Raw genomic sequence first — 23,243 nt, 5'->3', positions numbered from 1 at the left:
TGCCCCGTTGGCTGGTTACCTTATTTAAACGTTCTTTGTGACGAAGCTGAAACGCGTCGGTCTGACAGTGAAGGTGTTCGTTATACTACAAGTCTTGCTGGAGGTTTCACGTCTTCGTTGGACGCCGAGTCGGCGTTCTTGATGAGTTTGGTGGACTGTGGAAACACCAAAGTCCTAGGACTTAATCGTTCGATATGTTGGACTGTTTTTGCAGATGGAATGGAGTCTTGTCGATAAACCTAAGCCTAAAACAAAAAATTTAAATATCATAGCACTGTGTCCTCTCTTGCTCCAGTAGAGGACTGTGATTTCATTTTATATTCTCTATATCCTGAAATCAAAATTATTTATTGATGGAAAATAACTAAAGTGAGGATCAGTAACACAGGTCGAAATTCGGATCATCGCTGGTTTATTTTCTTACTATTTGTGACATGCTAAACGCTAAATCAATAATTGATTGATCATACATGATTGGTCAATTTTTGGAGAAAGAAAACAGTGGCTATTTACAGTTCTGATGTCAACTTGTTAATTTCAAAGTAGAAAGTTCGCTCTCTTAACATTATGACATAATTCTGAGATAATATCTTAAATAAAAATATTTTTGAATTTTAATTTTGAACATTAAGACAACAGAAACACGAATCAGGAAAAAGTGCAGCATCTTCTACGTTTAAAGAGTAAAGATACATGTACATATTTTTGCTGGTCAGACACATTAATGACAACACTTTTTGAAAAAGAACAAATAAAAACACTGAATTTCGAAGGTTACAAAAACTGAAACTGTATGTACAGTTATAAATAGACTACTTTTACATTCACACATCACATTATCAGAAATATCAACACAAAAAAATACAGTTTCATATACACTGTCCATCAGGTAAAAGTTAGATATGGGTTCAGCGTAAGAATATTTAATATATTTCTTTACTAAAAAACCTGTAGGGGTCATTATTTTAAACATTTGTTAAAGAAAAATGTTATCAGAAGTTGTTATGTGCAATAATGTAGAATTAGTGTTTGATGTCTTAGATGCAAAAAAACCAAACATTTGCAGGTCAAACTTTCAGTAGCTTTAGTGTTTTCCCTTTTTTTCATATGTTAGACGGAATGATTTACAGCAGAATCAGCCCCTTAATGTTTAAGTCATCTGGTTGTGTCAAGTCCTTCTGGTATGAACTGTGAAACACAAAAACCGGACGTGGTGTCTCTGGGTTTCACTTTTTCTGAGCAGACGAAGGGTGAGGAGAAGATTCTCCTGCTTTTTCAAAATGTGAAAAGTTTTCACCGGACAGAAAAATAAAACTGGATGTTATTTCTGCAAAATGAAATTGTTGGTGTGTCATTTTTCTTATATTTACACTCTGTATTCATCTTAACCAAATATTTTTATAAATTATGTGTATACATCCTTTAAACGAGTTCATCCTGTACTTGTTTAAGAAAGATGCAAGAAAAGTTTTTCCTCATTATGGACCAACAGGCCAGTCACATAAAAACTCACTGTCTTGAGGGAACTAACTTATTTTTGCACCACCGATTGTTTTGTAAGACTAGGCAGGTTATTGTTCAAGTGGCAGGTATTTACTCTGGATCTGGACTCCGTAAAGCCAGAACTTGGCGGCAGGTACCGGTCCTCAGGCCTCCTCAATGGGGGGGCTGTTGAAGCAGCCGGCGGGGATGGCCTTCAGGATGTCCTCCAGGTTAGTGATGTCTCCCAGGATGGTGTCGATGTCCAGGTTGATGCCGGCCAGCTGGCGACGCATGGCGGCCTCCTGCTGCTCCATGTCCCTGAGCCGAGGCCTCAGATGACCCTCCACGGTTCTTTGGGCTTCTGCCAGAGAGTCCTCCAGCTGCTTCAGTCCATTTTCATCCACAGCACCGGGCTGATCTGAGGAGGAGGAGGAGGACACAGAGGGTCAGAGAGGAGCTGAGGAAACCTGTCCTGCAGGTGTAGCTACAGTCTACAGGTGTTCAACGTCCTGTAAACGCGACATCTAATCTTTACTGTTGCATTCATTGACTTTTTGGCCACATGGAGGCAGCAGAACAAGCCGTAAACACCACGGTGACGACAGTGGGTTTATTAGAGCCTCTGCGCTGAAAGCAGCTTCCTGCCGTGGCGTGAGACGGCTTTGACAAGAGCAGAGTTTGTGGGTCAGAAAATCAAAAGTATGAGCTAAACGCTAACACGCTCCGTGGAGCCGTGCAGTTACAGGTGGTGGTCACATGACATGTAGTCATGTGATCCACTGCTAACATAAAAATGCTAGTTTATTTTACGTATGTGACTAATTTCCACACGTGAGGAGCACTTGGTCTTTTTTATAGTTCTGACCTGAGGTTATTACCATTGCACCTACAAACAGCTGGTATAACAGCAACTACTCTATGACGACAGTGTTCAGCAAGTTGTTTGTATGTTTTTATTCAGTAGTATCAGCAGCGGCAACCACCTGCTCCCACATCATGTTTTTACATGTTAAATAATAGGGTGCTCATGCCATGTCGAACGGGCCGTAATTGTGAGCAGCCAAGTGGGAAAAATTGTCCACGCTAACTTGCTCGTTGTAATTCCAGGTCCTGGAGGAAACTTCTGACAGCTACATAACAGCAGCAACACGTGTCAACGAACTGTTGGCAACATGGCTGCAAAAACCAACGTCTAAATAATATCTAAATATCAACACCTCAGCTGATTAAAAAGGACATGAGCTGTGTGTTTGTATCTGGTTTCACTACAGTAACAGAGCGACTTTAGACTCAATTTCCATTTATCTGATGTGACTGCAGGGCTACTGGTGGAGCTAACCATCGTGAAATATTGTGCCAACGTTTCCAACTCAAGATAACAGGATGTTTTCTTGGTTTTCTTGGCCCGGCTCAGATTTTTTTAGCGATTCACATCAGCCTGGTGTTGTGTTCACCGATGGCTGTGTCCCCAGTTGGAAAACAGCTCTTAAATCAACATATTTCTTCAACTTTCATGACAACGGTTAACTGCTTCTAGTCAGTGACCTCCTTAGCTTAACCCCCAACGAGCAGCTGTCTCGATCCAGTAATATAAAATCTTGTACTTACTCATGTTAGCCAGCAGACTGGTGATGTCTCCAAGTGTTTTTCCCACAGCGTCCCTGGTCAGTTTGGCGTTGACGAAAGCTGCAGCTGCTCCGACGGCGGCCTGCAGAGGAAACATTTACATCGTTTACTTTTTCATCCAACAGTTTGTGAGTCTTATCCCGGACAGGTTGTCTCTGTGTGGACAGTTTACCTGATCAGCATCAACCTCCAGCCTCTTGGCGTCACCCAGATCCAATTCCAGGCGTCCAGCTACATCGACTGCCTTTGTCTTCAGATCCTTCGCCTCCTTGTTGAGTTTGGTGGCTTCATTCATCAGACTGTCATGAGACGGCAAAGATCCGAACATTCCCTGAAGAGTCAAAACGAAAAACCCAGTCAGCAGAGGTCCAACACTGCGATCAATCCACTTAATATGGACAGACAGTTGGTTTCAAAGCACCCAACATATACACAGACCAATACATTGCCCGGTGAGAGACGAATGTCTCAGGTTCAGCCTACAAGAATATTGACTGCCATCAAACCGAGAACAAGGAGCTGTGTCATTTGATGTGAAGCACCTGAAACCAGGTGAATATCACAGACCTGCAGCTCCAGTCCAACCTCCTAGAGGGAAGAAAACTAACACTAGTCTAGACCTGCAGATGTCGACGTGTATGTGTGTGCATGCCAGGAATCTGTCTTCAGTTTCTAGTGGCCCTCGGTTTACTTACATACGGTGCCAAGAACACTTTTCAGGACAAGAAAGACAAGCTTAAGAGAAGCTTAAGAAAGACAAATAAAAGAAACAAAACCTTCAAAAGTTAAATGTGAAAGTTTTTCATTTGGAAATAAATATCTTATTCCCAACTCAAGTTGGTTGAAAGCTCAAAAAAGCTGGGCATTTGGAATTGTTTAGTCGAACTTTGGATGAAAGAGCTACTGAGCTCTCACATCAACAAATCCAACAGCGCCAACTGAGCAAACTCCCTTCACTAATGAAGACTGTGTGACGCAGTGAAAGCTCCAGAAAAAGTTAGTAAGCGGAAGGTGAGTTGTGACTGTTTTTTGCTGTATTACCACTTGATATAAACTGTAGGTTAATATGACCTATAGTGAAATGTTGATCTGTCTCTATTACTTACTATCTAGCTCACTAACTAACTAGCTGGTTAATACAAGTGTTGAATATTTAACCAAAACACACAGAAAAAAACTGCAGTCAGAACACATTGCCAGCAGGTGGCGCAAGTGTTAAAAACTGCGGCACCTGTTACTTTCTCTGCCTGAAGGTGGCGCAGTGTGGCCGGTAGGGCTGCAGCTGAAATATTCTATCCGTTGTTGTTTAATCTGCCAAATCCCCCTGTCAATTAACTGATAAGTTGTGTTAGCATTTGGTCTATGAAATGTCAGAAAACAATGAAAAGAGGCCAAAAGCCCAAGGTAACAGAAATAAAACCCAAAGATTGTGTTTACGGTCAGGTAAGACCGGGGGAGGCAAAAATCCTCTTCACGTGTCAGTAACAGACCTGGAGTTGTTGCTTTTCTCTTTTGATGGAGCTAGGCTAACAGTTTTCCCCTGCTTTCAGTGTTTGAGCTAAGCTAGGCCACACATATGTACACAACTGGTTTTTACCTCCAGACTGCCAACCAGGCCCTCCAGCACATTGTTGGTTCCCACAGCGCTGTTGTAATCGTCGGACACGTCTTCCAGGGCGGACAGCGTCTCGGCGTTGTTGCTAACAGCCTGCTGGATGGTGGCGTTGATGCCAGGAAGACGCCTGATGGCAGCGTTAGCCCGAGCTCTGCTGCCGTCGATCTGCTGGTCGAATCCTGAAGAGGAAGAAGAGTCAAATCAGTCCTGCGCTATGAGTGTTGAGAAAACAAACGAGAGTGACTGTTTAATCTCCCAGTCCGTCAGTCAGCGGGTCTGTGTACCTCTCAGGGTGTTCAGTGCGTCGTCCACCTCGGCGTTGCTGTTGATGCGTTGCAGAGCGGCCTCCGTCTCGGCCTTGGCAACGTTGACTCTGTCCAGCAGCTTGTTGAACTCCTGCAGACAGAGACAGAGATCAGCTGCATCTTATCTCTCAGTTTGATGCAACAAAAGTAGGACCAGACTGATGAAGCTCGGCACACTCTAAAAAAGTCTGTCGTTTTCTTAGACGCCTGTTTCTTCTTCGTGTGCTTGTGATTGTCATGTCATTATCATGTCATTTTGTTGCTTTTACTTTTATTGTTCATCTTATGGCTGGACAGCTGGCGCTCAGTCCAATCAGAATGTATCGTCTCGTAATTCATCCGCATGTTCTCAGGAAAAAGGTGCTTGATGAAGGTTGGGTAATGTTGTGACTACCTGCAGGTCTAGTAGGTGAACGTCTGGGGCTGGTGAGCTACCTGCTAACATGCTAGCCAGCAGGCAGCTCACCGAGTTTAGCCAACGAGCTATTTACACTTCACCAGAGCAGGGTTGAAGTGGATAGTTTGACACAGCTGATAGTAGCCTACAGGTTCCTCTGTTTTGTCTGATCTCTGTGCAAAAGTTCTGTGCAGATTTTTTTCTCTTAAACTAAGTAGTTTTCTCTCCTTCATTCTGTTTTGTTGTTTTGTTTTTACTTTTGGACTTTCAGTCCCTGACTGAGAAGCACATTGATTCCTATCAGTTACACACCGTGACATGATTTGCGCTCTTTCATACTTTTACACCATGAAAAACTGCATTTGCATTTGCAGGGAAGCAAATGCAGGAAAGAATCTAATGTTTCCATGTAAAAAAAGTACAATTTGCTTTTTTTGCTGAGAGTGTGTAGGTTGACATTTTAAGCTCTTCGGTGGTAACGGTGAAGCAGAGATGGATGAATTATGTCTGTACCTGCTGGGCGGCCTTGCCCTTGGCCAGCAGGTCCTCGGTGGCGGCCTTGTCTCGCTGCACGCCATCCTGCAGTGACTCGAAGCCTGAGATGTTCTCGTCCACCACCAGCTTCATACCGTCCAACCTTGAAACCATGCGGTCCATCTCCTCCTGGGCATCACGGGAAAACAGAGGGGAGTTAAAGATGCTGAACAGACGATCGTACACAGATGAAATTAGAACTTATTCATTCATAAGGATGTTTTCTAAGATCAGTTTTCTGAAACTGAACAACAGATTTTGCCGTTACCTTCAGGGATGTTGGGATTTTTCGCTCCATGTTGGCGATGTTTTTCAACATACCATCCGCCATTTTGCTCTCATCTCTAGCCTCGCCGCTCAAACGGATCGCCTGGTTCTCAAAACCCTTCGCCTGGGCCGAAGTCTGATCATACCTGAACACAAACAGACATTGTTGGTTTAACAACGTACGGGGAGATTCTGCCTGGGGTCATCGAAGTGTCGTGTTCAGAACGCTTCATCGGTGCAGTTGGAAACAAATGTGTGCGCCACACTGGCAAATTGAGTCATATTTCTGAATTTATCCAACAAGTTCTACAAATTCAACCCTGCCAGTAGCTGCATGGAATGTCTGGACACTCATACAGGACCATTATCTTACACATAACACATTATCTTTGTGTTAAAAATGAGGAATCTTAATCGTTGCAGCATTTAGCGGAGAAGGTTAGACAAACAGAGGCCACTCACATAGTTTTCAGATCCCCTATCAGCTCTTTGACTTTGTTCTCTTTGTTCATGAGAGTTCGGGCCAGAGCCAGACTCTTCTCAGAGTCACTCAGAGCTTTGTTGGCAGTTTGCTCCACAGTGGTTGCATTCTTCTGATGTCTGGAAGATGGACAAGGAAGAATCATTACTGGTGACAACGGTGAAGACACAAACATCTAGCGTACGTTTTTACTTGTATATCGGTGACACCGTGACCTCAGTATAATGGACTTACTTATCTGCCAGGCTGGTAGCTTTCCGCACCCAAGAAGACAGGAGGTTTGAACCCAGCGGAGCATCTCCAAGAGGAAACTCCTGACAGGAGGGAAGAGAGAAAACAGGTCTTAGCGACAAGAAAACACCATCATTTACTGAATCTTCCTCATCACCTCATCCAGTTTTTGAGTGACAGCCATTCCTGATGATCATTTTCCAAATCATTGAGTTTTCTGGGTTAAGATAATCCACCATAGCAAACGCCGCAGCTCCATTCAGACTGGATTTCTCTCTGATTTTGAGACTACCTGCTCAGTCCCGTCTGGAGTGTCATTTTTCAGCCACAATGACCTCCTCTTTTTCTGTGGGAAATTTGACTTTTGACTCTAATTAACCTCAGTGTTAAAATGTCGTCCTGAGCCATGAGGAGCACAGTGAAGACCCTCATCCCCACCTCCCCTGCAATTTCCATGCTGTCCTAATTAGTTGACATTAGATAAGGTAGGTTAACATTCTACCCTCCAGTCTTTGCCAGTCGGTCTTATGTCTTACAGCATATCTGAGGTTTTTCTTGGCCTCCTCCAGTTTCCGTTTCATCTTGATCATCAGAGTCTGGACCTCCTCCACCTCCGTCTTGTACGTTTTCTGTTGTTGTTTGATGTTGTTGGCTGTGTCGGCGATGTTCTGGATGTCCTGTCCCTCGGCCAGCTGACTCCTGCTGATGGACGACAGACGACCCTGCAGGGTCTTCTCCAATTCTATGGGAAACATGTGACATAGTCAGTGCATAACATCTTCTGCTCCTGAAACCTTCTCCATAACTTCTCCAACAGATGATCTGAAAACTGTTCTTGTCCTTGCACGAGCAGTTCAGTTCAGCTGCCGTTCCTCTAATGTCCACTACATGCTGCTAGAAAACTCTGTTTTGAAATGAATGGGAAAACACCCAACTTCTCAAAGTCAGTACAGTTTCTACATCAAGTTCTACATCAGCTCTCAGCAGATCGCCAACCTTTTCTGATCTCTCTCAGTGATAATGAAATTATGTGTGCTTGACTGGATGTCTCAACTCAAACCGATACTTGTTTTCCGGCTCCAGTAACTGATAAAGAATCAATAAGTGAAGGCGAAAGGTGAGTACCTGCGAGTTGCTCGGTGTCTTCCTGCAGGTCCTTCACCAGCCGCTCGGTGGCACTCAGAGCAACTTCCATCTCAGCGTTGTTGGCTGGTGTCATACCTCGGTCCACGTCTGAGAGCAGAGTCTCCAGCTCCTTCAGTCTGGCAGCGTAAGCCTCCATCTGAAGCATAAGAAACACGTTCAACAGGAGCACTTTCACTGCTTCCAAGTGGCCAAAAAATGTAATTATAATAAATTATCAGACTACATTTGAAAACCGTTTTTATCCTGGACTGTACACGTCTCTATTTAACCGTATTAATGTTTAAAGACTGATGGCTGATAACTGGAGCAGTTAGTCTAACAGAACCAATCTAAGCCGACGCTCGTAGTCACATTTAATGAAATATGTACTTATAACGGGATATGAGGCAGAGTTTTCGCAGCTTTACCTTTGTCTTGATGGGGCTAAAACACGCGGGGCAGTTGGATCGTTGACACGTCCGACCCTCGAAGCCCGGTCTGCACCGACAGCGGCCGAGATCATCACACTGTCTGGACTCTGAGCCCTCAACGTCACAGTCACACGCTGGTCCACAAAACAAGAGAGGAAACATTTGTAACATTTGTACTGACAAAAGCCGATTAGCTCGACATCGGGCACCTCGGGTTTTACGGGTCACTATGTTTTATTTAAAATGTGCTATAAGAACAGTTTTACAAAAATATGGTGAAAATATTTGGTGAACTTTGTATGAGCCAAAGGATGTTAATTACATTTAAGTCCACTATAAAGCTCATGTTTAACCAAATTCATCTAAATATGTTGAACCTTTTTTTTGTCCATTAAGCTTCCATGGAAGCAGATTTTGAGCCAGTCCGTTTAGATTTCTGATCAGTCGTCGATAAAATGTCCATTCCATCATTTTTACCGTTTTATACATATTAATAGTTTTATATTTTTCTTGGTTGATTGTACAAAACAAACAACCAACTACAAACTTTTTTCTTACTAAAAAAATAGCAACTTTGGGAATTTGTTGAACCACTTTGTTACCAAAATGACAAATGCTGATTTTTAGATCCCAGAGTCTAACGCCGTGGTGGGCAAATAGTGGTTGGTGGGCCAAGTCTGGCCCTCCAGCAAAAATATCTGGCCCCTGGCATAATCTGAAGTTTTATAGCTACTGCAGGTAGAGATGTAAATCAAAGGTCGGTGTAAATATGACTTCATAACATCTTATACTGGCCGCTGCCCTCAGTTACTGATAAGTGACATCGGCCCTCAGATACAACCCTAAAACAGTTTTATGAAACTATTTCATTCCTAGATGACTTTTTTTTTATTTAAACGAAGCCAAAAAATGACAAGTAACGAAATCATTAAACGCTCGCATCTTCACCATGGCCGGTAAATGTTGGACGCCCCCAGTGACCTAGCTAAAAAACTGACTAACAGCTGAACCTAATTGTTGACCCCTGCTCTAAAGCGATGGTTTCTCTGTAAATTCAATTTATCATATAAAGCACAAAAACATCCAGTTCCTCACAGTGGAGGAGCTGGAACCGGATCACATTTCACTTTTTTACTTGACAATCATTGAAAGATGAACCGAATACGTCAGATCAGAAAATATGCGGCGCATCCTGACTGACATGTGGTCCTTACGTTTGCAGGCGTCGGTGGGTCGGCTGTGGTAGAAACCTCTCAGACAGGCCTCACAGCTCCGTCCCCTTGTGCTGTTCAGACACTTCAGACATTCGCCGCTGCTGCGATCGCAGCTTCCCGCCACGCTGACATCGATGTGACCGTTACACTGACAGGGTCTGCAGCGGCGCCTCACTCCAGCGACCCCTTCAGGGTCGCCGTAAAAACCCTCCTCACAGACGTCACAGCGAGGACCTGGAGGGAGATACAGACAAAATATCATCATGTTGTTGGCACTTTCATCTCAATAATGTGAGAATACTTTAAGGATGACAAGTAAATGACTACTACAGCCGCGTTGGCATTTATGCTGATGGGGGTCAATGAATTCCGAGAGCTAAAACTATTTGAAAGATATCGTTTGTATTTTATGCAGAGTTTTCTCACATTGGAGCATTTTACCAACACACATCAAATACATTTTAAATCCAAAAAGTGTCAAACTGAAAGTGACATGTATCTTTTTAATATAAACATCTCCCTTCAGCTCTTTGCAGGGTTACTTACCAGCTTCAGTCTTGTTTTACAGTCACCATGTTGTTCATTCTTATCCTCCTCGGGTTATTTATGTTTTCTTTAATAACTGTTGATGTGCAGTTATTGTCTCATGTATATCTCTGTCTACAAACAGACCTCGGAAAATCTAGCAAACACCTCAGCGGAAGCTAGTTGTCACCTAAAGCCCTTGACCCCACTGTTTAGAAGCTGCAAGTCTTTTACAGTAGATTGGCCAACAGCCCTGAGGCATCGTTCCTCCTCCACCCTGTCCCCAAAGCCCCAGTTTCCACAAAAATTCAACTAGTTGTCAGTTTCATACAGTAGCTTTTACATATTCTGGGACTTACCGGCGGATCCGGCTGGACAACGGTCACACCGAGGCTCCAGTGACCCCGCAGGCAGTGAGCAGGGCACTCCCTCCGGACAGGGACACTTCACACAGGTCAGGGGCTGCAAAGGGTCTCGGTAAAACCCCTCAGAGCAGCTCCTTTCACCGGGCGTCTCATCAGCATAGTAACAGTCTCCGGTATGAGGGTCACAGCTGCCTCCTCTGCAGCTGCAGGGCTCGCAGGGGCTGAAGGCCCCATCTGCAGGGATCCTGCGTTTGAAACCGGCTGAGCAGCGCTCGCAGAACTCGCCCTCGTATCCTGTGGGGCAGCTGCAGGTGTGAACCCAGCGGGCTGGGACGCCATCCCCGCGCTGTGCTGACACCAGCTGCACATTGTCGAGGTAACCGCGTCCTGAAAAGACACAAGAGCTCAACTACTACTCACAACTAAACATCAAGATCACCTGTCAAGTATCCAGCAGCAAGCTGCGAGCTGTCTCCAAGCGTGGAGCAAGATATGTAGCAGGTAGCGTAAAAGCTCACCATTTTTGCCGAATGTTGCCCGGATCTTGATGGCGGTGAGGTTCTGGAGGAGCGTCTGGAACTGGATGGAGGAGAGCTGAGGTTTCCACCTGCTGCCGGGCTGCTCGTCCAGTCTGTTCATCGGACAGAAGACACGGTTTCACACTTCACAACACCAAATGAGGCGCTGAGCTCAGTCAGGCGTCTCGGTCTGTTCCTGAGATGCTCAAGTGGGGCACGTGTGGTCAGAATTAGAAAATTCAGTGACTCTTACCGTCTTGTTTAAGCGCCCCAAACCATTGACGATGCAGATGGGAAATTTGAAAGGTACAGTTTGGTAGTATATAGATCCGGTATGCCATCCAATACGGTCTTACAAAACCTGGTGAAAATCTGATGATGGCTTCATTTGTTCTTCTAATTAAATATTTGACATTTCTCTGATGCCCATGGTCTCGTGCTGCAGCCTGTTGCCCTTTCAGAGAGTCGACTGTGAAAGGGCATCCGACCGTGCCCAAGGGGACAGCGAGGTGTGTTACACCAGCAAATCAATTTAGTGACACTTTTACTTTCCCATGACCTTGGACTGGTACAGCTTTAGCTCTTCAGTTGAGTCCGGTGACCGGACCCCAGTATACCTGTCCGTAGGTCTAGTTGATTTTGTTTTTAGTATTCAGTGAGTGAGCAGTTAGGCGTTACTGTCGCTAGTCTTGCTGCACACAAAGTTCAATTATTTTGTATTTACATAAGGGTTTTATGGTACAAACATTGTGTTTCCATCCAGCTTCGTCAGCGTCACTAATGCAGTAAAATAGCATGTAAACAAAGAGGCTGGTGACAGAATCTCAGTAGCAGCAGATTCTGTCTGCGTGAGAAGGTTTGTTTCTACTCGCTCTGATTACAGCAGCAGGGCTCCTCAACTCTGACAGACAGCAATTCAAAATCTTTAGGTAGCAACAGGGAAGAGATTAAACGTTGGAGCAACAGTCAGGTGGAGCTTATCGAGTCAGGAGGGCTGTGAGACAGACTTTTACACAAAAATAAACCATTTCTAAACACTCATTGTGATGGATTATCAAGTTTCCCGTCCCTGCAGGTTGATTTTCTGACCTGAAGCTGTATTTGAGTTTCTGTCCACAGGGGACGATGGATCGCAGGTCGCCCAGCGAGGCTGAGACTCTTAGAGCGGCACCTTCCAGGATTACGTCGTTGGTGGATGGGTGTCGGACTCCTCGGTCCAGACGCAAGGAGAAGGAAAAGTCCTGACCATAACTCAGTAACTGGTTCCCCAGGTAAGGAGCTGTAGGAGAGGAGGGGAAACGCCTGGTCAGAGGGAGGAGAGGAGAGCAGCAAACAAGAAAAGGAAAGGGAGGGAAAGGCTAATGCTTTAGAGAGGAGACAAGGAAAGGAAAGAAGGTGAGGGAGATGAGGACGAAGAAGAGAGGAAAGGAAACAAGGAACAGAAGTGGGAAAAAGGAATCATTAGGGGGGAGGAAGATTAGGAAGGGAGGAAGGGAAGGAAAAGAAAGGGAAGTAGAAGCTAGGCAAGAAGAACACAGGAGGGGAAAATAATGGAAGGACATAGACACATGGGAAGAGTAGAAAGACGAGAAGGAAGGAGGAGAGGTAGGAAAAGAAGGAAATATGAAAGAGTGGGCGAAAAGGTTTAAAAGAAATGAAGGAAAGGAAAAGGAAAGGATGGTGAAAAAAGGGACGTGAGAGGAACGGGGAAAAGTGTAGGGGGGTGAAGAAGACCTGGAGGAGAGAAGACAAGCAAAAGAAAGGAAAGGAGACAGAGAATTAGGTGACAGAAATAAATAAGGAAATCAGATGACAACATCAGTCATGAAAGAAATGAAAAAGGAGAAAAGAAGGAGCAGATAATAGAAGGAAGATAAAGGAGGCGGGGTTCACTCTCACCAGGGGCGTACAGGTAAACCGGCAGGCTGTTTTTGGAGATCACCTCCAGGTCCTGGTGTTTTGGTGACCATCGGAAGTGAACGTCACGGGGGGCAACGCCCTGAGTTGTCGCCACCGTCCAACCATCCGGACCTAAAAACACAACACAGTCCGTCACGTAGTTGGACTGGCCATCAGGACCAGGACTGCAGCATCGGTGGGCCGGAGGACCATTGGCCCTGCCTGTCTCCTTACTGGCCCTCTCGGTGTACCTGTTATGGGGGGGCATGAAGGGGTGCTGCGTGCGTGGACTAGGCTCACTGGCCAATCACAACCAAGTTTCAACCCCAAAACCACGCCCCATCACCTTATGCAGCAGTCATTTGTTAGCAACAAAGGAGAGTCCAAACGACACCTAACCCTGACCCAAACCCAAAACCCTAAGCATATTTGGCAGTTCAACTTCCTGTAACTTCCTTCATGTTCGCCCTTCATGGCTGCAGCTGGATATACTTGAAGTGAAGAGGTGAACAGTTACCGTCAGCGAAGGTGGTGGTGATGTTGTGGACGGAGTAACCGGACTGTGCGGAGCACTGGCTGCTGTGGCCGTAACAGAAACATGGCAGAGTCTGACTCCCAGAATCCTCTCTGGGCTGACGTCTGAAAAACACAACAATTGAAAAGATGTGACAGCTGAAACTGACAAGAAAAACATAGAAGAATATTTTTGTGAACTAGAAATGGACAAATCATCTGAAGAAAATGAACGTGTGCTCGCTTCTGCTGAAAAACTGCAGTTAAAACCTTGGAAAGAGCCTAACTGTTTTAAGATGTGGACTGTTTGGAGATTTTGACATGTACTTTTCCGGGAGTAATTGCTTAATTTGAAGCATTGAAGGCAGTTGAAGTGGCAGTTGAAACAGAAGCCCCGGAAGAAATATAACCACCCTGTGAAACTTAAGCACTAAAAGAAGATTAACTTAAATATGAGCACTGGACAGAGTTGCAGAACCATTTGAAGTATAAATGCTGAAGGGAATTGAAGTGGCAAATGGGACAAAATCACTGAAAAAAAATGAATTTTAAACACTGAAAGACGTTTAAGATTCAGCTGAAGCGCAAGCACAGAAAGGAGTTCAAGTGTGATTAGAGGTGGATGAGTTGTAAATACTGAAATCAATGTAAGTGGCAGATGGAATTTAGGCAGTGACAGGAATTGAAATGGCAGTTAAAGTGAAAGCACTGAAGTGAAAGTGCTAAAAGGAGCAACGAAGTGTTAGTACAACCACGGAAGGGAACAGCTGAATTTAAAGTGCTGATCAAGTGCTGTCAGTGGAAGTGCAATCAGTTAAGGTCACATTAATGAAAGTTTAAGATTATTTTAAGGAATCTGCAGATATGAAGTGAGTTTTCACCTTTGCGAGCAGCCGTTCGGTCCGATTGGTCCATCGGGACAGCGGTCACATTTTTCTCCTGTAATACCTTCTTTACAGCTGCAGCGCCCTCTGCTGTCACACGTATCACTAACAGAACCTGAAGGAGGAGCAACAAGTTGAGACCTTCAGCATCTGAGCACCTAAAAGTCAACAGTTTGTCTTTCTCCAAACATCAGGGTGTCTTAAGGACAGGGATGTTGTGGTTCCTCACCTGTAGGGTTGCAGCTGCAGGGCGTGCAGCTCAGTCCTGCCCTCTCCAGGAAGAAGCCGGCCTTGCAGCGCTCGCAGTGGCGGCCCTCCGTGTTTCCCTGACAGTCGATGCAGTGCAGACCCCGGGCGTCCCGAAGGCAGTACCGTGATCTTCCATTGCACTCGCAGTGCACCTTTGCTGCAGCAGGAGACGGGGGGTAAAAGTCCGTTTTATTTAGTTTATTTGAATTTTATTTGTATCATTTATTGTACATTGCCTCAGACACTGGATTCTCTCTCTTCTGGCTGCCGACGTTTCGGTGCGTTTTAGAATCTGTCATTAAGTTACTGCTGTGGATTGGTGTTAGTTATCTTATGGTTTGACAGCGTTTGGGTTGTTCTAAGGCGCCATTTAGGTTGTTTTTAGTGATGAAATCGTGTTCAGTTGTAAAAGAAATGTCATTCATTATTTCGTAATTGCATTTTTTTGTTTAATTATGATTTTGTGACAGACTTTATATTCTTTGTTTTATGTTGTTTGTCTGTAACTCGTTATTGCTGCCTGTCATTTATTCATATGCTTAACCACTCGTCCTTTGAATGTCCTCCTTTGTTGCATCGTTTTTCATTTTGCCTTCTTGTAGAGCGCTTTGCACTCTCAACTCTGCTTTTACGCAAGAACAGAGTTTTAGAATTGCTAGTATTGTATTTAAACGCAATACATTTACAACACAACAAATCATATCAGCTGCTACTTAGACATTAGAGAGTCTAGACAAACTGTTTGCTACATGCCGCAGGAAATCCACTGAAGTTCTGCAGAACCAGGTCACAAACTGACCACATGGGTAAGACAAATCAAAATCTCTTCTAGCGCCTCCCAGAGGTTGCAGCGATCATCACGCAGTATGTTACAATATGAGAGTGTTGGACAGATCAAACAAACACCCTGATGATTTATCTATTGTCTTAAAGTCTTAAAAGTAGTTGAAGCTAAAATCTAAAGTCTACCCCGTGGGGTCAAAACAATAAAACCTCCAGGAATTTGCCTTTGGGGAACGTGAATATCCACAGTAAATTGGATGGAAACTTGTGTTGAACAGACTGACTGTGGAGACAAAACCCCAGTTTTTCTTTTCCTGTAAAGCCCACTGAGCTTTAACCTGACCAACGAAAGCATTTGAGATGTTTACAGAGCGTGGAGCGCCTCGTATGTTCTGCGGTTTGTTCGGAAATCCCAGCGAGAGCTGCACCTCCCAACCTGAAGCCCTGCAGACAAATCCCCGTACTCCACAGAGTCCCACCCAAACCAGCCGACACCTCGTCTGAGTAAACACCACAGCCGTCAACCCGCAGAGAGCTGAGGGATCGTTGATGACTGACAAACAGCAGCAGATGTGATCAGACTTTTTTCCAGCAGTGAGCCACCAGCTGAATTCAAGCTTCCCTCTGAACTCTGATGGAGTCTGGGAGAGGTTCAGCAGGCTGCTGCTTGTTACTGCTGTTAACATGAAAGGGAAGATTCACAGCTAATACAGTCCCATAAATAGCACTTAGTGGTAACGTTACGTAATAACAGGCAGGGAAGAATGAGAGTTTGAGCGAGGAATGACTCACAAATCAAAGCGGTCTGATGGACACAAACGTCAGCTTATTTTCTTTTTCTCGGTTTCTGCTTTACTTTTAACCTTAAACTCTGGATTTTAGTTAAAAGCGGCACAGCAACATGAATTTCCTCTCAAATTAGGTGGCGTGAGAAGCTTTCTGGCGCAGCGATTACACGCCAGTGGTGGAAGAAGTACTCAGGTGTTGGAATTAAGCAAAAGTAGCAAGTCAAAGTCCTGAATTCACCTTCTAAGTATTTTCATCAAACTACGCTTAAGGTAACAAAGTAAAAGGGCTCAGGAGGCAGAACGGCCCGTTTGAGAAATATGATTGGATTATGATCACTGAGACGTTCATGTGTTCATCACTTTATGTTGCAGCTGGTAAAGGTGGAGCTCATTTCAAGGGCTTTATCTGCCGCTGGGTCATTTGTGAAGTCTCGCCTTGTCTTATCTTCATTTATAATAATACGGTTTCTTTTCTGTCATTAATCTGAAACTGCAAAGTAACTAGTCCCTAAATTTATCAAGTAAAAGTAGTGGAGTGAAAGTTGAAAACCGAAGTTGAAATTCAACTTCACCTTGACTATGAACACTGTTGAAAATGAATTGCTTTTGGTCTTTTGTAAACCCTGATGTGTGATGAGTTCGGTAAATCCTGTTGATCTCCAGAGTCTGATGTGTCAGACCGATCTCAGCGTCATCTCGTTGGCCCCCACCATCGTTGGACAAAAGGCACATGACTTCCAACGGACCGTCTAGCTCTATTTTTCTAAGGATCCGAGGTCTTTGAGCGGCAGTGTCTGAGATTTATCAGGCTATAATCCTAGCGTTCGGCGGGGCGTGTGTGAGTCTAAGGTGTGTCTGTTTGCTCGTCTGTCTGACCGTCGGGACGGGGTTGACTTTGGATCGCTCAGCCTCTGATTCAGGGATTCGTGTAGCGACAGCGGACTCTGGCAGCTCGGTCGCTGCGGTTCAGAGTACATCAGCGGGTGATGCACTGTGACTCACTCTGTGATAGCAGATAATGTTCATCTGAGCTCAGGTATTGTAGCTTTTATAGGACAGTTTCCGACATGTGTCTGTCTGACCGGATTCCTCCCTAAACGCACAGTACCTGACGATAAAAACAGTTCAACTCAGGAGGAGGCAGAAACCTCAGAGGAGCTCAGGTTTCCTAACTCAGCTCCTCAGTGTTTCTTTTACCAGAGGCAGCAAAAAACACACGGAACAGAGTCCCACCCAGGCGCCGTTTTTCTTGCATCACAGCCTCATACAGAAAGTTATAATACATAATGGCGATCCCCGCCGAAAACCTGAACAAATTAGGTAACAGCTTTGATCTGAATTTAACACTCTTTGGCCTTGGTAGAGCTACTTCAGGTGCGTTTCTGGACTCAGTGGTCACACAACCCCGACAAACTCTGCGTCGTTTGAAAGTTCTACGTCTCCCGATTCTCTGTGTGCAAAGCATTTCAGGATCCTCACGTCACTGCGGCGGCTGCTGACCCAGACTCGGTTCAGACCTGTGGCTGTGGCCTCATGTTCCCTTTATGCCAAAAGAAAACATTGGAGGCAAGAAGAACTGACATTTCAACCACGTTTGTGCCTCCGTAACTTTGCCGTTCTGACCTTTCTGGTCATAAGATTTAAAGAGTTTCCTTTCGAAGGAGACCAGAGGTGTGACTGTGACCAAAAGGGTTGAAGAACCAGAACCCTTTTGTTTTGGGTCCGTTATTTTGGGGCTCGTGCATGAACACGGGGGTGTCTGCTGACAGAGTTAACAGATCAGAAACATGCTTAAAACTGTTTTATCATTCACCACCTCCCGACTCATCTTATTGGTTTTGCCTATAAACACGGTTTTGAACTGATGTTCCTGCTGAGGGAAGTGATGTATTACTTCTGTTTGAGGTCTCAGAGGCCCCAGCGTTAAAACGTGAAGCACCTCTCTCTTACGCAGCAATACCAGAATTTAAAAGACTCTCTGGAGATAAATTGAACTATTTTTTATACAGGTAGATAGTTTAATCCACTGGTGACCAACCATGGGGGTCGGGCCCCTCCAGAGGGTCACCAGGGGTCGTCACGGGAGAGAAGAAGAAGAAGAAACACGGTTCAGATTCACTGATCTGGGTTCAGTTTCTGGACTTTTCTCTCATCTCTGATTTTTAGTTAAAATACTGGATCATTTCAACTCTGCTGAGGTTCAACCATCAAAAGTTGAGGCTGGAAGCAACTTTCTAAAAACTCACAGACATCTGAAACCTGGTTAGAGACGAGAAGAGGTCACAAGACAAAAGGTTGGAAACCCCTGCTTTGATCTTCTTCTTCATCAGAGGGGTTTTTACGTTCAATCCTGATCTAGCTATGTCTGTCAGGTAATGTATACGTACACTTTACTTTAGTACAGTACTTGAGTAAACGTGCTGAGTTAACAACGTATTGTACCATTGTTTTCTGTGAATAACGTTTGGCAAACGAATGGAAAACACATTTCTCCGTACGTCTTCCATTAAACATAACAGCGTAAACTATTCCCTTATTTAGAGTGAAAGTGTTTTCAGTCCTCTTGGATTCCTTTAATTTAACTTGCTGTGTGAGGCATCTTTGATTATCTTGAAAAGTGCTCAGCAGTTTTTGAGTCAAAAGTTTTGTTGTCAAACTAAAGAATTGACTTTTTGCCATATATTCCGACAAGATTTCGAATCGCTCTTCCAGCGTATCGGTGATGAGATCGTGCCGGGATGATTCCCAAAAGCATGAGCAGGCTTGTAACACCTGGATTACGTTTTTTCAGTCTTTTCCTTAGATATAGGATCTTGTCCACAGATCACTTATATAATTTACATTTCCAAAACCCAGAGCAGTTAACTGTGCGCAGGTAAAGCTGAAGACTACAGTCATTCATTGAATCTTCTCATCGCAGACACTTTAAATGTGCAGTTTTCTTCTCAACATATTATTAAAACTGAACTGGTGGTAACTTTCATCCCTGAGGGGGAGGCTGCTCCCCCCTGACAGCTCAGGTTCAGGCTTCGCCCGCAGGCGAGGGAGAGGCCGCTGGGGCCTCGCCCGCGGGTGCCTCCCTTCTTCTCGCCGTCTCCTGTCTCTTACATACGGCTGCAGGAAGGGTAGAATAGCGAGTTCTTCTTTATGGTGGTTTACTCGTCTTCAGTCTGTATTTTGTGTCTGTTGCCTGACATACACATGTATAAATATATAAAGTCAAAATGAGATTTTCTATCCCATTATTTCAGCCTAAAAAGTCATTGAGACATTAAGTAAAGTCAAGTCACGACTGACTTGTTTTCTTTTGGCTCTAAATCTTATCTCCTAATTCTGATATAAAAAGTCGTCATTTGGAATTTGGCATGTCACAGTTTGACTCAGTATTTCATGATGTTGGTTCAAGCAGCTCTAACGTTGACTGACTTATTGTTGTTGCTCTTGTTTTTTTCTTTTTCTGCCAGAAATGGGCTTCCATGCTCGCGTCGTTTAAATCACTGAGGTTTTTCTAATTCCGTGTGACAGAAGATTATCGGAATAAGGCAGAGAGCTAGCTCTTTTTTTCCTATGTAGACAGACTCTTTCCCTTTTCCAGGCGGCCAACAGTTTACACTCATTTCATTACACTCGAGACAGTAATTCATTCAGCACTGAATGAATTAGAGCTATGTGATGTGTTTCTTCATTTGTTTGTCATCTGTAAATGTTTCACATTGTATGTGCTCTCTCTTCTTATCTTCGTCCGGTCCCCGACTACCACTGGTCGCTTTCTTGTGCCGCTAAACTTCCCTCCTGTCATTGATCGGGTTAATCTTTTCTGAACCTTTCACAGCTGCACAGCTCGGTCTAAACCTCAGCGTGCGGCGCTGGGTAATGAGAGAGACGAGGCTGAGAATATACAGTCTTCGGAGAGTATTCAGACCAGGCCAGACGGAAGCCTGTCCTCAGTGAAAGACACACGAAAGCTGCTTGGAGTCTGCAGAGAAGCACCTGAAGGACTAGACTGCGAGAAACAAGATCCTCTGGTCGGAGGAAACCACTTAGAACTGTTTCGTATCGTTTCTCGCAGTCTAGTCCTTCAGGTGCTTCTCTGCAGACTCCAAGCAGCTTTCGTGTGTCTTTCTCTGAGGACAGGCTTCAGTTTGACGTCTCTGCCGTAAAGCCCAGATCAGTGGAGCGCTGCGGTGACGGTCGTCCTTCTGGAAGTTTCTCCCTTCTCCACGCAGGATCTCTGGAGCTCAACCAGAGAGACCATCAGGTTCTCGGTCTCCTCTCTTACCAGGGCCCTTCTCCCCCCATTGCTCGGTTTGGCCGGGCAGCAGCTCCAGGAAGAGTCCTGGTTGTTCCAGACTTCTTCCACTGAAGAATTATGCAGGCGAATGTTCTCCTGGGAACCTTCAAAGCAGCAGTTTTTTGTTTTTTTTGTAGCCTTCCCCGGATCTGTGCCTCGACACGTCCCGTCCCTGAGCTGTGCAGGCTGCTCCTTCGACCTCATGGTCTGGTTTTTGCTCTGATGTGCGTTGTCAGCTGTGAGACCTCATACAGACAGGTGTGTGCCTTTCCACATCGCGTCCAACCAGTTGAATTTACCACAGGTGGACTCCAGTCAAGGTGTAGAAACATCTCAACCATGATCAAGAGAAACGGGAGGCAGCTGAGCTAAGTTTCTAGTGTCATGGCAAAGAGTCTGAATACTTATGTCCATGTGATACTTCAGTTTTTCCTTTGTAATAAATTTGCACAAATTTCTAAAGCTGTGTTTTTGCCTTTTCATTATGGAGAACTGAGAGTAGCCTGACGAGGGAAATTTAGCCAAAGGCTGCAACATAACAACATGTGAAAAAACCGAAGTTGTCCAAACACTTTCTGAAGACTCAGGAAAAAGTGTCTTCTCCTGGCGTCAGGTCCAGTTCTCTGTACCTGGCTGCTTCTTACACTGAACATATTTCATACCTGTTTGTTGTTTCACATGACCAGACTCTGTAGGGTATAGATGCCATTTACCGGCTCTGTCCGTACTGTTAACGTCGCCAACGTATATCACAGCAGAATCCACTCCTGCTCTACATTTTCTATATAAAGGAGGTTTTAGTTTATCTTGTACCTCATATATCCCAGTTACATTTCCTGTCAAAATCACCGCCTGCTCCCGTTTGCTGGTCAGATGCTAAACCGCATCTTGTTATACTGCTACTTACTATGTGCAATGACAGTAATGGTAACTCCTCAATTGTAATGAAACATATTCAGGGTTTGTAGCATGAGCCTTTAAATCTCACTCGAGGCTCGTTGGCTCATTTAGAGAAAAACAAGAAATAGAGATTAACTTGAGCCTGTTAAGGATTAAATCTTCCCCAATTGTACCTGACGCGTGTCTCGTTTTTGGAAGAACATCCACATATTGACCATTAAGAGACTTGTCTCGGTCCTAAGACGTTCATTTCATTTTCTATACAAGAAGCTGTTGTTGAGGAAAAAGTTTCTGTATTTTCTGTCAAACAGGTGCAGAGAGCGACACGGTAACGCCTGAGCTGAAATTCTTTTGGCTGAGAGGAACAAAGTTTCAGGTGTCAGCAGAGGACTTTGAGCGTTCAAAGACGGAAATCCGAGCCCCCTCGACCCCAAGGTGAAAACAAAAGAGTCCAAGCGTAGAATAGGAAGATGACAGACTTACAGTAGAATGTGTATGTGGCCTGGACGGCACAAACCGCAGCCAGAACCCCGCAGAGTGAAATCCAGCTGCTGCTGCTGCTCTTCATGTTGTGTGAATCCTAAAATCAGATCAGTGTCAAATCTCCTCAGGGCTGCAAATAAAGAAAAACTCATCCAGCTCCTCGAACCGTCGACTTTTAACTCCTCTCCCGCTGCAGGTCTCTACACGCTGCACATGCCGGCCCACACTTACTCACATGTGATTCACAGGGTGCACACACTCACTCACACACACACTCAGTCAGAGGATGTGACGGCTGCGGTGTGTCAGCCGCTGTGTGTGTCGGCGCGTCCGTTGGGACAGTCCGGGGCGTTGTTCTGGAGGCTTTCTGGGACTCTTCCATCGCATTTACATGTTTGTGACACAAAGACATTTCACAAGACAGAACATTAACGGGCATATTTCTGTGGACACCGAGTGAAAGCGCGCTCTGTTCCAGAGATGGAAAATATTACGATTCAGCTTCAGAAGTGAAAATGTCCGGCTGCTGCCGAATTTAGCGGAAAGTTCAGACTGAACAGGCTGAATCGTCCCAATAAAAGATCAGAAAATATCATCAGTCGAGGCCTCGGAGAGCTGGAGCCAGGTGTTTGAGGATGTTTAGTAATGTTTTATTGACCAACCAACATTCAAACAAAGACACGGCAGCTGTAGAAAAGCAGAGCAGCGTGAAAGGAAATACCATAAAACAAAATAGGTGAATAAACGAGATGAATGAAGTGAGGAAAAGGAGCGGAAGCTTGAGCAGGCCCCGGACTGACTAATGACAGCAGCAGCAGCATTTTCCACAATCTGCATGGATGTATTAAGCAGACTCCTTTCACTCGACTGGTGATTCTTGAATAACTACACCATCCATTCTTTTATTTGGATTTAGAAACCCAAGTCCAAGCGTCTCAAGCGGTAAATCACAGTCTGCGGGTCCGCTTTTTTTCCCTCCTCCTGTGGATTGTTTCCATTTGTAAACTGTATCCTGAGGCGGCAGGTAATGACACACCCTGAACCGCAGACGCACACTTATTCACACACACACACATTATGATCCATCACACACACACACACCCTGCCAATACCTGCTTACACACTCGAACTTTCCCCACCGCTGATCAGCACAAATACACTGCTGCAGGCGATAAAACACACACACACACACAGAGCCACGCCCGGTCTGTGCCTGTTTCCTTGGCAACACCACACCCTGAACACACACGCTATCCACACCTGGCTGGATGTTACAGCTGCGTTTCTCAACTTTTCAGCTACACTTGCTGTGTGTGTGTGTGTGTGTGTGTGTGTGT

At 44.8% G+C, this 23,243-nt stretch overlaps 1 protein-coding gene across 1 annotated transcript; it reads right to left on the bottom strand.

The window, feature by feature from the left end:
- Positions 1–419: 419 nt before the first annotated feature.
- On the bottom strand, positions 420–22,113 carry lamc2 (laminin, gamma 2). Its single transcript, XM_040146440.1, has 21 exons — positions 21,907–22,113; positions 14,642–14,818; positions 14,410–14,527; positions 13,533–13,654; positions 13,016–13,147; positions 12,206–12,395; positions 11,117–11,229; positions 10,593–10,985; positions 9,709–9,942; positions 8,492–8,628; positions 8,064–8,220; positions 7,475–7,680; positions 6,942–7,021; positions 6,689–6,826; positions 6,228–6,372; positions 5,939–6,088; positions 5,008–5,119; positions 4,706–4,902; positions 3,281–3,439; positions 3,091–3,190; positions 420–1,900 (listed from the first exon to the last, which is right to left on the bottom strand). The coding sequence occupies exons 1-21, from the start codon at positions 21,989–21,991 to the stop codon at positions 1,647–1,649; spliced, it is 3,399 nt and encodes a 1,132-aa protein (XP_040002374.1). The 5' UTR covers positions 21,992–22,113; the 3' UTR covers positions 420–1,646.
- Positions 22,114–23,243: the final 1,130 nt, after the last annotated feature.

Source organism: Xiphias gladius, chromosome 15 (genome assembly GCF_016859285.1).
Source record: "Xiphias gladius isolate SHS-SW01 ecotype Sanya breed wild chromosome 15, ASM1685928v1, whole genome shotgun sequence".
Taxonomy (NCBI): Eukaryota; Metazoa; Chordata; class Actinopteri; order Istiophoriformes; family Xiphiidae; genus Xiphias; species Xiphias gladius.
Note: the sequence above shows the minus strand (reverse complement) of the source record. Positions and strands in the feature narration are given on the sequence as shown.

What these genes read in the sequence shown, in the direction of transcription:
- lamc2 (XM_040146440.1), bottom strand. Translation starts at nt 21,991, where the DNA reads ATGAAGAGCAGCAGCAGCAGCTGGATTTCACTCTGCGGGGTTCTGGCT. An exon ending in GCTACCAGCCTGGCAGATAA is followed by an intron (nt 6,827 to 6,941) that starts GTAAGTCCATTA and finishes TCCATCTTCCAG; the next exon opens with ACATCAGAAGAATGCAACCA. An exon ending in GCCTGGTTGGCAGTCTGGAG is followed by an intron (nt 3,440 to 4,705) that starts GTAAAAACCAGT and finishes TTGACTCTTCAG; the next exon opens with GGAATGTTCGGATCTTTGCC.